We start from the raw sequence: 16,714 nt of genomic DNA, 5'->3' as shown, positions 1-16,714 counted from the left end.
AAAATTTGAGTTAATATGCATTATTAATTTATCCAGTAAAATTATTTATAATAGATATCTGAATCTTTGTACTACGCCCAAAGTAAAGTGTTGAAAAACAGCTTTTGGCATCCCTTTACAAAGAAGGTTAAAAAAAAAATCTAGTACACTATAGTACAATCACCAGACAGTAAAAAACAAGACTGAGCTTATAAAATGTCTTCCTAGTCTATAAAAGTACTAAATGGACTACAAAATTAAGCATTAAGTCAAGTTCTTGTTTGGCTACATGCAGCCATTACAACATACGGCTATAACACATTGCTTCTTATCACAGCACGAATGATCTGAATAACATAAACAGTTCCTAAAGAATGTATCCGAAGCACGATTTTAAGTTTTCACTTCTTGTGTATGAATCCTTTCTAGCATCTGACACAACTTGTACTTTGTGTTTGAAGTACACATAAAGTGCTAAAAGTGCAAAGAACGGAACTTTTCATCTACCCCAGGGGCTGCTTTGTATATCATATGATAGCTGCTTACCTAAAGAAAACCCAAACACTTCTATATGCTGGGGTTTCCACAAGGAGGCTGATTTTATATATAAAAGGCTTCCTGTGTGGATTGCCTGTACAGGTAATTTCAAAAAAGTATTTCTGACAATGCTAATGCCTCCTAGGAAGTCATCTATGCTGATGTAGATTCGCATGTGTTCTAACCAAACACAACAAGAAGCCATGTCAAACATGGCAGCCTCTACCATGAAGTAACAATCTTTACAGCATCTACATCATGTATGAAGTAGTCCCTGTATAGTAGCTAGAAGTGATGTGTTCAAGAAAACACATCAGAAGCATTTGCAGAAGCATTTGAATCCATGCACCTTAAAAAAAAAACACCCAAAAAACCAAAGCCTGCCTATAATACACTTTTGCCCTAAGGAAAAAATTATTCCTACTTTAGCTAGATCATATCAATGGATTCGTGGAATGAAGGATACTTTCAATTATGACAAGTATGGTTTGTGTTTACTGTGGCAACTTTTACAGTGGAACAACAAGGAACCAGAATGCACTCATTCAGTTCTTCAAGCAATATCCATTTTACAGCAGCTAAGAGACAAATCAAGTTGGAGCACAAAAGAACATAGGCCCTGTGCTGCTAAGGCTGACAAACATTATGAATTAATGACATTTTAAATCAATCTAGAATGCATTTTTTTGGGGGGGGAAACGACAAAACCACTTCAAGCTATATTCATTTGCACTTAGGCACACTAGGATTTGACAGTGTCAAGCTGCCTTGGAGACAAAAAATTTTTGACAATACAAAATGTAACATTTTATTCCTCCCTTGTTTAGAATGGCCTCCTGTGACATGCATCATAGTAATTGGTGCTATTAAAAGGTGAGAACATGTCTTGTTTAACAAAACGAACAAATTTCTCTAAGGGGCACATCAGTTTGGTGTAATGTTTGTTATAATCCCGGCAGAATGAAGTCTGGAATGTGACATCAACACCGTTATAAAGGATGCGGATAAAATGTTCTTTGTATTTCTTTCCATCTTTCCACAGCTCAAAGACTAGTCTGGCTGCAAATCTTGGGAACCTGGCCTCAGTGATGCCTAAGGCACTCAGAACAGGGGACAAGGTGACATCATGAGCAGAATAAAGGACAAATAGTTCTTCTCTCTTGCCTTCTGCAATGCGCTGCATACGATTGGCTGTCTGGTTAAGGATAGGATGAGTGGCCAGTAGCGCATACAAGTAGTAATATTTCTTCTCCTGCCTCTCTTTTTCATCTTCAAGTTGATGCGTCTTGATTGTTTTAAAGTGCTCAAGGTTAATGCAGCCATTCTTGGTACATGGGAAGCTGACATTATGGCAAAAATGACACAGCATAGAATCTACAGGGTTAGAAGCCCTTAACTGCCTTGTGGGTATGCCGACAATTTTTGCCATATCTGCATACGTTTTCTCCAAGTGTATGTTTTTCACCCGTAGGCTGTACTGACGCCGTTGCTCCTCCTCTAGGTAATGGTTTCTTATCGGGCAATCACAGCTTCCAGAACAAAAAATTGTGCTCCACTGGTGCCTAAAGTTAATTTTCTTCCAATCAAATTCCGGCAAGAAGGAATATAGTAGTGCCAGCCCACTCTGTAGTGTTCGACTCTTTCCAGTTGTCTCCAAATATAAATGTTTGCTTGTCCAGTCACTTGGTATCAAGTTATGCTTCTTTATATAAATATTCCGCAGTAGTTGTCCATTTCGCAAGTGCTGTACAATCCCTTCAAAAAAGAAAAAGAAGAAGGTAAGCATTCTTCTATGAAAGAATTTGAGAGTGATCTTGGGAAGACTGTACAGTGGTACCTCGAATTACAAACGCCTCAGGTTACAAACTCCGCTAACCTGAGTTACCTCGAGTTGAGAACTTTGTCCCAGGATGAGAACAGAAATCGTGTGCCAGTGGCGCAGTGGCAGCAAGAGGCCCCATTAGCAAAAGTACGCCTCTAGTTAAGAACAGCTTTAGGTTAAGGACGGACCTCCAGAATGAATTAAGTTCATAACTAGAGGTATAACTGTACTGTTAAGAGAAATTGTGTTGTATCAAGCAATTGCCTGGGTATAAGACAGCTCATGCAACCTACCTTTTTCTTCCCCTCCTTCTCCTCTGAAGTACCCAGTCAAAAATCCTCTCAAGAGGGTCAAAGGTTGATCCTTTTGGGAGCTGTGTCACATGGGCTGTGATGTGAGGGGGAAATCATCCGAAATGGAGCAGAACGATCTTGCTCCAGTGGCAGCTACAATGGCACAAAATCTCTCTGTCCAATTTCAGAAGAATCTTCCCTTCCATGTGACATAGCTCCAAACATTCACCAAACTCTGGCCGACCCCCCCACCCCCGAGAAGGTTTTGGGGGTACATGTGGTTGCACAGGAAGGACTATAAAAATATTGACTGCCTGAGCTGCCTTCTGCTCATGCAGTTACTGTTACGATATTGAAGCAATGCAGCCGCGAGCTGCTGGTAGCTTGAAAGCAAAACATAATGGGAATGTTGGGACTGTCCGTGGGAAACAGAGGGACAGTCTATTCACAGTGCGAAGCACCGGAATTAGCTCAGAGTGTAATATGAGCTCTTTCTCTTGTTCCTGTACAGGAAGTGCAGGAGGTGTTTTTTCTCTCGACTGCTGGAGTTTGAAGAGAGCAGTCATGTTTTTTGTAACACTGCAAAGACAGAAATAAAGGCATGTAAATACATTTCTGTCTATCTCTTTCCCCTGCCGGGGGGGGGGGCAGGAAAGAGGGGTGTGTTCTTCTCACGCTGAGAAGGATCGCCTATTGCGACCTCTGCCTGGATCTAGCTAGGGAATGCAGACAGGGAGGTCAACAGGAGATCAAGCCGGGTGCCTGGGAGAGTTGCCAGTTTCTCCTGATATGGGCTTGATTCCCAACAGTTACTTCATACAATCCATGTGAAAGGGTAATGGCTGGGGTGGGCAGATCATGCTAAGAATATAAAAACATTTTAATTTTTCAAAAATGTTAGCTGCACAAGTCTTAAATGGTTGTACAGACAAGAAGGAAATATGAGAATTTTTTCTTTTTTAAAAAAACAAAAAACCCATAAACAATTGGGATATTGCTATTACAACCATGGTATCCTTTAAAAAGTACCAGCAATGTTCCCTGGAAAAATCGTTTTTGAACCCTTAACAAGCGCCTAGGAAGTTCCAATTAAGAACCAAAGAGCCTCTTGACATGCGGGTTTCTTTTGGACATGGAAATAAAACAGCTGTAGAAAATCACCTGTCTGTGTAAGCTCTCCCATTTCACACAGTGAATGGCTGGGGTAACGAGGCATGCTGCTCAGAGTGCCATCCATTTGGGTTTCTGATCCTTTAGACATATGGCTAATAAAAGCTTCAAGCTGAGGGTGGGAAGGTTTCCTAAAGGAGATAAACCAAACGAAAACTCTTAAATGCATGAAGAAGCTGTAAAGATTAAAGTGCTCTAATTATGTCAAGTCACACCATTTCATTATGAAGGCATACCTACTGCTGGGGGGGGGGGGGGGAGAGACGACAAAACTCTGCTCTTAAAAGAAATGAAATATGCAGCCATGCAGATGGGTGTTAAGGCCTGAAAAAACCCAGCATGTGATGGGAGGAAGAGAGAAGAAACGCAAAAGCTAAAAATACATAAGAAAACCTCCCAAGAAGTTGTGCTGTTGTAACCTAGGATGCACTATTTCAGAGCTGCTATTTTGCTGTCAGGACAATGTTAGCTTTCTATATGATCTCCGTGAAATGACCTACTATCTTCATAAAAGAGAAAAACAATGTATCTGGTGTGTGGAGTGGTAGGCAATGGATGATTCAGTACCAATTTCTGGGGATTTATTTTGTTAAAAGAGAGGTGGGAAATTACTGTGATGAACACGTTTGTACAGTACATGGTTTCATCCCATGAAAATGTCAAATAAGAAATAAGCAGAAAAAGTCTAGCTTGGAACAAGAAGAGCAGGAGATCCATGCTTCCTCTAAATTACTATTAATATTGCTGCATGCAAGTTAGGCTGCATTTTCACCTTCTTATATCATATTATTATTTATTTCATTACAAATCACTTCTCATGAGCCATCCCAAAACGATACACAAAATGATAAAACCAAAAGCAAATATAAAGTTGCATATCTGAATACAGTTAAAGCAACTGCATATATAAAAACTGCATATATAAAAACTATAAGAACATTTAAAAACCCCCCGTTACATATATACAATTTAAAACAGCAGCAGCACATACATAAAATCAGTTCAAATACAATACAGGTACCCATAGGCTATTTGATGCTGTAAAGTCCTTTTGAAAGAGTATTATATTTTACATGGCGCTTTGAGTCTCTAGCTAGTTAAAAATAATAATATGCACAAATCTGGATGTACAGTGGATGCTCGGGTCACGAGTCGGTGCTTCTGTGCATGCGCAAAGCGCGATTTAACACTTCTGCGTATGCGCAAGCACCAGAACCCGGAAGTAACCAGTTCCAGTACTTCCGGGTTCGGCGTGGTGCGCAACCCGAAATCGTGCAACCCGAAGCGTCTGTAACCCGAGGTATGACTGCATTTAAATCTAGTTAACTTAAATTCATAAGCCGATTTCCAAATATCAGTCCATGCCAATTTAAAAACCTAGCACAGGAAATCCATTTACAGAAACTGGCTACCATTCAGAAAACTACCAAAAAAAAAAAAAAATCAAATCAGAATGAAACACAGCTGGGTGCTTCTTTTCATTTTCACTTCAAGCCGCCACCCGCTAAACTGCCAAACTACATTTTAATCCAGGAGTGACATGGTAACAGTGTGCTTTTGCACAAACCAGAGGACAGCAACTCAGTGGAGTGAAAATTAGACCAAAGCTACCAAGCAGTTTTCATTTACAGATCTGCTCTTATATGCTTCTTTCCCATTACTGACAGACAGGTTTGCTCTTACCACTGCACAGCCTAGACACCTTGATTAATATCATAAATGCACGTGGCATTTTGCAAAGCTGAAGCAGCCAGCTACCCCTTGCTAAAAGGATCCCATGAAATCACAGTGCAAATCAGTTACTAGCATCAGGACTTGTCTCAACCTTTCCAACAAGACTTTCGTATATAAGGGGGAAAGACGACAACAATTTCATTACATTACTTTGGAGGAGGGAGTGTTCTGGTGTTTTGTTTTAAAGTAGCTACATTTATCTGTTTGCATCCTAGGATCCCACTTCAAGACTGAAAGGCTCTTCTGCTGCTGTACAAGGTAGGCAGCTATTCCTACATCTGAAGTCTTGTTTCGGAGGCACAGGGAGTGCAGATGGAGGAGATGGCTTTCTCTGCCACTTCCTACCTGTGCAGGCAGAAGTGTGCTCTGCTCATGCAATGTGATCAAGCCACAGTTAAAAATCAGAGAAGAGTCAGAGTTGTTTTTACTCTTTAACTGCTTACTTATTTCAAAAGTATTTTTCTCTCCTCTTTTTCTGAAGCAACGACTAAGCCTTCACAACTTTCCAAACCCTGCCTGAGAGTTATACTGCCACCATAGGAATCTCTTACTTCCAGACAACTCTGAAGAGCTCTTAAATTATGCAGTGGTGAGTTAAGGGTGGTCCGATATGATATGATATGATACGATACGATAATCTTTATTGTCATTGTCCCATACAGAACAATGAAATTGAAAGAATCTACATCAGACATTCAAAAACCAACAAGCCTGCTGCTATCTCAGCTATCCCAGCCTGGTTAGCCCCCAAAAAACTCCGATACCCCATAATTAAATACAATATATTCCCATAGAGACTACCTTGCACTGTGTTTAAAACCAAAATCGCATTTGAATAGAAACTGTTTCTCAGGCAGCTAGTCCTAGTCTTTATAACCCTGTACCTTCTTCCAGAAGACAGAAGCTGAAAGGGATCACTGTCCTGCATCTATTGGCATTTACTTTCTTGGTCAAAGCTGTGTTGCCTCTCCTGCTGCTCATTCCCAGCACGAAACCTTTTCTTAGAGGAGGATACCAATTATAGAAAGAGTCATGCTGAGAGATGTACAGCTTCTTGAACCCAAAATAAAATAATCTCCCCTATAGTTTAGACATACCTTTCATCAGTCTTTCCTACTAATAATTTTTGGAATTACAATAGCAACCTATTACTTTTGGTCAATGTCCTAATGTGAGGCTATATAACACAAAGTTCCTGAAGCTCAATACATTGCATTGTCTACAAAGATTTTACTCCATTCACTGAATTGACATTTGCACTATTGTAAAAGGTAAAGGGACCCCTGACCATTAGGTCCAGTCGTGACCGACTCTGGGGTTGCGGCGCTCATCTCGCTTTACTGGCCGATAGGTTTCTTTAAAAAGAATATATATATATATATATATATTGGTTTTGGTGTCCTCGGGTGTCTTCCCGTGTAAAAGTTGGGGTGTCTAGGCGACGTTTCGACGAGGTCTCACTTGTCATCTTCAGGCTGGTGCTTTCGGCTTCTTGTTACTGGAACAGAGCGGGATCTCAGTGTTTGAGTTCCTATAAATACTGTAGAGGGGTGTGGGGTGTGTATTTATAGGAACTCAAACACTGAGATCCCGCTCTGTTCCAGTAACAAGAAGCCGAAAGCACCAGCCTGAAGATGACAAGTGAGACCTCGTCGAAACGTCGCCTAGACACCCCAACTTTTACACGGGAAGACACCCGAGGACACCAAAACCTGCATTCCTGTACCCGTGAAAATCTACGAAAACATATATATATATATATATATATATATATATATATATATAATGTTGCGAGTTTTTATGTGTGCATTAGGCAATAGCGGTGGTTTTTAAAAAAGGAAAAGAATGTTAACTTAAATTCCATTCTGTGTCTGAACAAGTGCTCAAAAGAAATTGGTCAATTAAATGGCAACTCTTTGCTACATTATACCAGACTTTTAAAACTAACTTAAACCACAAGGGGGTGCCATGTTATCACTTCAATATAAGCACACTGTATGACACCTTACCCTTACTTTTCACATAGTGAAAAGTACAGAATATACAAATGAGAAAACTTCTAGTTATGGTTGGATTTGTAGATATAATACTATTTCAGGAAGGGAAAAGTGAAATAGAAGACCTTGAGACCTTTTGTGAGTAAGATCCAACGTGACATGGGCAAATTCTACAGAGAGTTCACTCCCAGCCTTCATATGCAAAACCACATCAATACCTATTTGGTATACCAGAAGTCTGAATGTGCATTTACAATGCAAAACTATGCATGTTTACTTGGAAGTAAGTGCCACTATGTTAAATGGAGCTTAATTCCCAAATGGACATGCATAGAATTGCACTGTTGGGGGACTTACAGCCAGCTTTATCATCACAGCTGAATCAACAAAAAGGTGGGTGCAGCCTCTATAATATTTCAACTGGGTAGTTACATCTATGTGTCCTTGTGAACCTCATTTCATAGATTTCTTTGAACACATGTGTAGGAAAATAGCAGGCAGATATTGTCTGAAGGCTTTCAACTGGACAAAATATCATCCATTATGATGAATGGGGAGTGTATGTTTGAGCATGAGACTTGTAGTTTGATGCATTTTCCTTTTACTGTTAGTCACCTTGAGTGATATTCCATCGGAAAGGTGGAATATAAACATCCTTAATAAATGATAATAATAAACAGTGCTGCCAGTGAATTGAAGGAAGACCTAACATTTCATCCATCAATAATATTAGAATATAGAAATCAACTGACTTATGTCACTTTGGTTTTTCACGCTTTAGAAAAATCTTTGGATTTCAGTTTCCATTTTTATCTTTCATTTTAAATGAGAATAATCATCCTAGGCATGATATGATTGTTTGGACTCCACAGTACTTTCCTTTGTTTGAAAAAAAATCCCCTAGATCTTGTAGACACTCTAATATTACTCACAAACATTTACAAGGAGGGAGAAAAACATGTTATTTCCCTTCTAGGAGAAAAGCGCCAAATGCCAGAGAACCAGAAAATAAGAATATAGCCCATTGTTAATAGTGTTTAAATGAATGGCAATAGTATTCAAGCTAACGCGAGGCTATGAAAGCAGAATCAAGGCTGCAATTTTGAATGGAGAAGTAATTTTGATCAGGGGTGATGTTTGAATCTTTCTTACTCATAATTCCTTAAACTTGCTTTCTTAGCAAAAAGATCGGTGGGGTGCTCTTAAAAGTATTTGGGCTCAGTATGTCTTCTTAAGGGGACTCTTTCCTCCATACCCTCTTTCATTTATTGCATAAGTACATAAGAGCCTGCTGGATCAGACTAACTGCCATTTAGTCCAGCATCCTGGCACACCAGAAGCCCATGAGAAGTACAAAAGCATGACCTGAGGGCAACAGCACTGTCCATTCAGAGGCATACTGTCACTATACAGTGGAGGTGGAAGATAGCCTTCATGGCTAACAGCTACTGATAGATTTAGCCCTCCCTGACTTGGTCTAATCCTCTCCTAAAGCCACCTAAGTTCTTACAGGAATGAATTCCAGTTTAACTATGGGCTGTCTGACGAAGTACTTGCTTTTTGTCTGTCCTGAAACATTCAAGTTCACTAGATGTCCACAGGTTCTGGTGGAAGAAGGAGAAGGAGAAGAATCTATCCATTTTCTTCACGCCACATGTAATTTTATACATCTCTATCATGTCTCCATTTAACCCTTTTCTCTAAATTCAAAAGCCCCAAACATGTAGCCTTTCCTCACAGGGGAGTTGCTTCATCCCCTTGATCATTTTGGATGCCCTTTTCTAAACCTTTCTAGCTCTACAATATCCTTTTTGAGGTGAGGCAACCAAAACTGTACACAGTATTCCAAGTGTGGTTACAATGAAGATTTGTATAATGACATTATGATATTGATGGGTTTATTTTCAATTCCTTTGTGAATTACCTCTAACCAGGATGATGATGATGGTGGTGGTGATAATAATAATAATAATAATAATAATAATAATAATAATAATAATAATAATAATTTAATACTTATGCCCTGCCCATCTGGCCAGGCCTCCACAGCCACTCTGGGCAGCTTCTAACAGAATATTAAAAACACAATAAAACATAAAACATTAAAAACTTCCCTAAAAGGATTGACCTTTTTCACAGCTCCTGCTGCTGCTGGTTTGACATTATTATGAAGCTACTGTATCCGCAACAATCCCATGGTCTCATTCAGCCGTTCAGACTCCATGAAATTAAGACTTGTTTGCCCTAATGTGCATCAATTTACACTTTAATGTAAGTTGCATTTGCTAATTTACTGCCCATTCAATCAGTCTACAGAGATCCTTCTGGAGCTCTTCACAATCTCTTTTCATTTTGAGCACCTCACTGCGCACCCCAACACTAAATTGATTATGAACAACTTAAAAAGTACAGACCCCTTCACAGACTTCATTTTTTACATCCTTCCACTGCAAGAACTGTCCAGTTTTTCCTGCTCTCTGCTTCTTAACCAATTACTGATCCACAAGAGGATTTCTCATTTTATTCCATTACTGCTTAGTTTTACTCAGGAGTCTTTGGTGAGGTGCATGGCACACAATAGATGCGCATATACTCACTTCACCACTTATCTCAAATTGGGCTTCTGTATCTATATTTGTATGCCATGCCACAAATTAATTTAGCAGATACTCTGCAGATAGTGGCATTTACGAGAAACTGGGGGAATCTGTATTTTGAAATCTCAAGGTTTTTAGCAATAGAAAACTTCCTTGTTGCATGCCAGTCTAATAGTGCACCATCAAACAATGCAAGCTAGTCTCTAGGAGCCATACAGGAAGCTTCCTACATACAAGTCTCCCACTGTGATAATTCGCAAGAGAAGGGATGGAAAGAAGAGGTGGCAAAGAGATTTTGAAAAAGTATTTCAGATGCTGCTAGGCCAATTACCTTTCTCTATGCTTTTTTTAAAAAAAATCAGATTAGCAATCTTGCTGCTGAATTGGCCAATTTACAGATACTACATGAGATGGAGCATCCAGGCAACAATGTGAAGGTTGCTGGGGCTGAGCGGAACACAAATAAATTAGTCTGTGTAGTTTGAAAGCTTAAGCCTCCAGAGAGACTCTTAAAAATTAATTTCCATAAAAACATGGAAATAATAAAAATGCAAGAGATTAATTACACAACTTGGCCCTTTTTAATACCTTGCGGGTATAACAATGTTTGACTTGATGCTTTCATACGTCCAAAAATAAAATTTAAAAATCTTATCAACAAATCTTTAGCATGTTGAAGTGAATTATCGAAAAGCCTATAACTCTAACTGTGGCTAGAATCCAATTTATGCCTTTGTACACATGGAATAGCTTTTAATCCAGCACAAATGCCATAAAAATAAGAGAGAGGGAGGCAATTTTTGCTGATTCCCCTTCCGCTGACATTTTGCAGCCTGCTCTGAGGATCTCCTAAGTCTCTGGGGCTAATTTATCAGGGCTGTTGGGGCTACAGGGGGAAGACAGCCAAGAAAAATAGCATCTGCCCCCCTTTTGTTTGCAGACCCCACCCATGGCTCAAAGATTATTCAATGAGTGCAAAGGCACGAACTGAAATCCATCCCATATTTTTACTAGTTGAACTAATTTTCTTTTTCATTTATAGCACTTCCAATGTATTGAAGAAAACCCTCCAACAGAATGTTCTGCCAATCAGAGGATATTCTGAAATGCATATTGAGTACAAAAGTTTGACATCAGCAAGCAGACCTCCCATTTTAAGCTCCCTTGACACAACAGCTGCTGATCAAGAGATTAAAGGGGAAAGAAACACATGGCGTTAGCTTTTGCCTGGTGGATCTCTAACTGCTCAAAAAGTTTGATTACAGGAGTTGCTGGGAGGACATCAGACACAAAAGACCCTGCTGGAATAATTTGTACACTATATACATGAGCACCTCTGAATGACATCCACGGAATGAAAACTTACCTGACTAGGTTTCAAAAAAATAATGTTAGTTTTCCATTGTTGTTGTTATAGCCATTGAAGTATGAAATAACAGAGCTTGTATTTGCCTCTTTTAACTGGTATATACATTTCTTTTCTTTTTGCTATTTCATTACTATTGACTATAAAACTAGATAGGGACATGGGTGGCACTATGGTCTAAACCACTGAGCCTCTTGGGCTTGCCGATCAGAAGGCTGGCGGTTCGAATCCCCGCGACGGGATGAGCTCTCATTTCTCAGTCCCTGCTCCTGCCAACCTAGCTGTTCAAAAGCACATCAAAGTGCAAGTAGATAAACAGGTACCGCTCTGGCAGGAAGGTAAACAGCATTTCCGTGCACTGCTCTGGTTTCAGTGTTCCGTTGTGCCAGAAGCGGCTTAGTCATGCTGGCCACATGACCTGGAAAAACTGTCTGTGGACAAATGCCGGCTCCCTTGGCCTGTAAAGCAAGATGAGTGCTGCAACCCCAGAGTTGTCTGTGACTGGACTTAACTGTCAGGGGTCCTTTACCCTTTTTTATAAAACTAGATGGTGGCATTCTGAACAGATTTTAATCAAGCAGCATATCTTTCACATCTGAAATTAATACAAAGCCTAAGTATGATGTATCTAAATCCACACACACACACACACACACACACACACAAATAGAAAGTTAATTATTCTGGTGAACAGCTACAAAAACAAGTTTTCTCTGTGGAAATCTACCTTGATTTGAAAATGTTAATTGAAATTTGACAGGAAAAATCCCCAGGGACTTGGTCTATTTTCTTACATTCATTCTTCACTATTTATATACCACACTTCTTAATTCACAAAGCCCAAGCAGGACACCTTAAGCTATCCTGAATATCCATTAGAAGTCCATAGGGCTGCAGCATAATCTGCGTAATTAATGAACTCCATCTGTGGAATACTAAATGAAATGGAGAATGGGGTGGAATACAAATGGGATACTTAACGCAAGACAAAGTCCAAAGAGCTTTAACAAATACAAATTCTAATGAAAAAATAACTGATCTTAAACAGCTGTCAGTATGAATGTATGTGTGGCAGTTCTACCATTGTTTTAATTCTCAATACAAACAACTGTACTTTCACAGAAGTCACTATGTCATTATTAAGAACTTCTTTGCTACACTACAAGCCTAACTAGAAAGTTCCTAAAATAGTCCTGCAATTATTTAGGGATAGCTCTTGCTCAATTTGCCTCCACAGCTGCTGATCCCCTCATCTCCTCTCTGCAACGTCACACAATGAAGTTCATCTCCCTCTCTTCTAGCTTTAGATAAGCCCTTTAACAGGGCTTTTTTTAGCCGTAACTCACCAGAACTGAGTTCTGCCACCTCTTTGGCGTGTTTTGGCAGCCTTTTGACAGCTGTGTGCATGTGTCAGAGGTTGTGGGGCAGTGCGTTTCTTCCCCCCCCCCCAAAAAAGGTTTTGCTCCCCCTGAAAAAATCTCCTCAACTTAGGGTTGTTGGTCAAAGTACCTCTTTTTTCTAGAAAAAAAAAGGAAGGGAGCCATGTGTGCAGCCAGCATGTAGGCACATTGCAGAAATTTGGAGCTAATATGAATGGCTCCCCAAGAAGCATGTTCTGTTCATGGCAGGTGCAAGCTGCAACCCGAATGCTTGCCCAGTAACAACTTCCATAGAAATAGTTGTGTTAAACTCTTGCAGCAAAAAACAGTAAAAACATTTGGTGCATCTTAAAGCCTAACCAATTTATTATTGGTTTGATGGACCAGAGTCCAATTCATTTGATGCATGTTATCCCAAGGTTGCTAGGTATATCACTGTTTTACACATTTATCGAAAATAAAGACTATGCCTCAGTGGAAGTACAATTCAAAAGAAAGGATGTGTCTGGTTACCAGTCACCCTATTTCAGCGAGGGGGCAGGCACAGAGGGCCTCTATGGGGGTTCTATCCAATCATGTTTCAGAAGCCACATTTAACAATTATAAAAATTCTGTATGGATGAGCATTTGAGAGTCCACCAAATTTCTCTGCTTGGTGGAAAGAAGTCAACACAGCGCTTTGCATCCGTGTTCAAGGAATGCCAGGAATGAATTAGTTTAACATATCAAAAGTCACACATATCACACTATTCTCTTCTCAGAAAACGTTATGGTTGTTCCCAAGTGATTGGTGAGAACAACTAAATCAGGAGATCTGAATAAATTTTGATGAAGTAACTCACTGGATAGAATAAAAAACTGACCTTCCAAATTCAATGTATGGTGGGCCTCTCTACAGTGTGGTCTGCTGATTTTAATTACAACTAAGTTTTATACAGCTTCTAAGGGTTAAAAAAAAAAGGTTTCTACCCCTGTCACATGCACTTGACAACTCTGCAAAATATTTTCTTTAATGCTACACAGCAAGACATTTTAGAGCCGAGACTGGTAAACCCTGTAGGCTTTCCAAATGGCTTTGAATTATCTCTCTTCAATTAATGTTTCATTCCCTAGAGTAAGTTCATTAAAAAATCCTATCACTGCAATTAGCACATTACTAACTGCTTATCCTATTATAGAATTTAATTGCTTACTGTGGCCAGTACACTTTGGTAACACCAAGTAGGTTCAACCCTAAAAACATTTAATATAAATTCCCTGTTTCAGGATTCTACAGTTTTGTTTGTGAAAATGTGTTTACTGCAATACGCTGTTGGTTGTTTCTCTCCTTCCTCCAAATTCAATTATATGCAATTTTACAGATATTGAACACTTACATAAAAAGATCGTGTTACATTCCTCACCTTTGCATAATGTTATACATTTAACACAAACCAGGATTGGTCTTAACTATTATCTTTATAATTATGATACAACTTCATTCAACATATTACTTGTCCTCCTTTAGCAATTCTAGTTAATCTTTAAGCATGTATTCTGACCCTTTCCGTAGCATCAAAAATGAACTTTTGTTTTCTAGCTGGCTATCTTGACAAAACCATCAAATAAGTAAACTAGACTCCCATCTGTGATGCCAATAAGCAATTTATAACAGGAATGTGTCATTTACGGTATTTTAAAACCTCTGAATGCAGTTTATTAACACTGAATCCATAGTCAACATACGGTACTTGCATTTCATAAGGATCTCACTATTGTTAAAGGAGCACACAAAGTGTTCAAAAACGGGGGGGGGGCACTATTCTCAAACTGAGCTGACACTACAGCTAACATTACAGAAAGATAACTGACAAACAGAATATATCAAACTGTTTTAAGACTGTGGTGAGCGGATGAATGAAGAGACAGGGAGATTATGTGGTTCTGTGGTTCTCCTTGCCCCAAAACACCCTGACATAGAAGGAGAAAAAAGCTTATGATGAGTTTGATTGCATTACAGCCCATTATCTAGCCTACGATGTGGCAATGATAGAGGTGGGAAAAGCATTTTTTCCTCCTCAATCATTTTCCAGAGGAGCATATCTGAGTGCTGCAGGGCCAATTACCATCTGGCCAAGGTAGAACTCAGTTGCTAGCTGTTACACATTTGCAGGACACTCTGAGGGTGAGATTGTTTGGCCCTTGTGGTTAACGTACAGCATCACTGGGTCTCATCTTTCAAGATGGCTTTCAGTTACTGGAACCTGAGAATACAGATGTGGTTGGCACTTCGTCAATTCCAGCTGACCATTGACCAGCATGGAAAATATGTCCAGCTCAGAAGGACTGTGGATGAAGAACTCTGCCCAAGCAGCTTAATGGGCTGGACGAGGGTTAATAAACTGAGATTCAACCCAAACAAAACAAAGATACAAAAGATACAAAACAAATGTATTGCAATGTGGGCTGCCTTTAACAATGGTCCAAAACTGTTGATCCGAAACAGGGACTAGGCGTTTATATCATATTATGGCAGGGCTTTATATGCAATACCAGCTTCTATCCTGTGTCTCATTTAAAGTGCTGATTTTAATCTTTAAATCGCTTAATAGCTTGGGACTAGGTTAGCTAAATTGGTGGCGCTGTGGGTTAAACCACTGTGCCGCTTGGGCTTGCCAATCAAAAGGTCGGTGGTTCGAATCCCCGCAACAGGATGAGCTCCTGTTGTTCGGCCCCAGTTCCTGCCAACCTAGCAGTTTGAAAGCACGCCAAAAAAAGTGCAAGTAGATAAATGGGTATCACTCCAGCAGGAAGGTAAACGGTGTTTCTATGCGCCGCTCTGGTTTCACCAGAAGCGGCTTAGTCATGCTGGCCACATGACCCGAAAAAATTGTCTGCAGAAGCAGACAAACACCGGCTCCCTCGGCCTGTGAAGTGAGATGAGTGCCGCAACCCCAGAATCATTCGCGACTGGACTTAATTGTCAGGGGTCCCTTTACCTTTACCTAGAGAGCACCTTATTATGAATACGCCTAGTGCATTCCGTAAGATCATCATCAGAGGCAAAGTTCCACATGTCCCTAGCAAACAAGGTGAGAAGATGGAGAGGGCCTTCTCAGTAGTGGAATGGCTTCCAAAGAGGCTCACTAGATGTCTTCCTTTTGAAAGGCTTTTATTTACTCAGACCTTTTAAACAACTTGTGTTATAAAACAGAAGCAGAACAAAACAAGTTGTGTGGGGTCTTAGTAATTGAGGTGCACTTATTTTATAATCTGAGCTGCTAACTGATTTTATCTTTCTTTTGCTCTAAAGGAGAGCTTTTTATTGTCTTTACTGCCTTTTACTTATTGTATTTTAATGTAGTTTAGTATTCTTTGTTGTCTGAGTTGACCAGAGAGTTTAAATTGATGGGCACCTTGAACCTTTAGAAATCTTTATGCAAGAGATGGAAACAGAGGAGAGCAGAAAATAACTGGTATTTTGTGTGAACATATAGACTAGGCACTATGGGTGGAAAGGACTCTTTTAAAGTATGTGCGTCTCTACTTGAGCATGTGGAAATCCAATACAGAATGCCCATGGACTATTTATGGGTACTTGCATTCTACTGAACAAATAAAGCCTAGAGAGAAATGGTAAAATCCAAAACTTTTACCTGTTGGGCACTAATGTACAATCAATGTCTGGCCTTTTCGTTTTGGGAATGGCATAAAGAGGATATCGGTCCCCATGGCGAATCAGCACATGAACAGAATTCAGTTTAAAATAGTGGGGTGCATGACCTATAAAAGAAACATTAAAATTGATTTAAAACAACAACAATCAGTTTTAGAATTCACCAAGTTCATATATTCAGCTAC

General features: G+C 39.6%; 1 protein-coding gene across 2 annotated transcripts in view; it reads right to left on the bottom strand.

Annotated features, from left to right (window-relative positions):
- Positions 1-866: 866 nt before the first annotated feature.
- Positions 867-16,714, bottom strand: part of PXYLP1 (2-phosphoxylose phosphatase 1) — a 64,886-nt gene continuing 49,038 nt past the window's right edge. For both annotated transcript variants that reach the window (XM_083506497.1, XM_083506496.1), the window contains 3 exons: positions 16,510-16,636; positions 3,793-3,932; positions 867-2,271 (listed from right to left, as the gene is read on the bottom strand). In XM_083506497.1, coding sequence (XP_083362623.1) covers positions 1,340-2,271; positions 3,793-3,932; positions 16,510-16,636 — 1,199 coding nt within the window. In that variant the 3' untranslated portion in view covers positions 867-1,339. The remainder of the gene's footprint in view (positions 2,272-3,792; positions 3,933-16,509; positions 16,637-16,714) is intronic.

Source organism: Podarcis liolepis (assembly GCF_965112155.1).
Source record: "Podarcis liolepis genome assembly, chromosome: 5".
Classification (NCBI taxonomy): Eukaryota; Metazoa; Chordata; class Lepidosauria; order Squamata; family Lacertidae; genus Podarcis; species Podarcis liolepis.
Note: the sequence above shows the minus strand (reverse complement) of the source record. Positions and strands in the feature narration are given on the sequence as shown.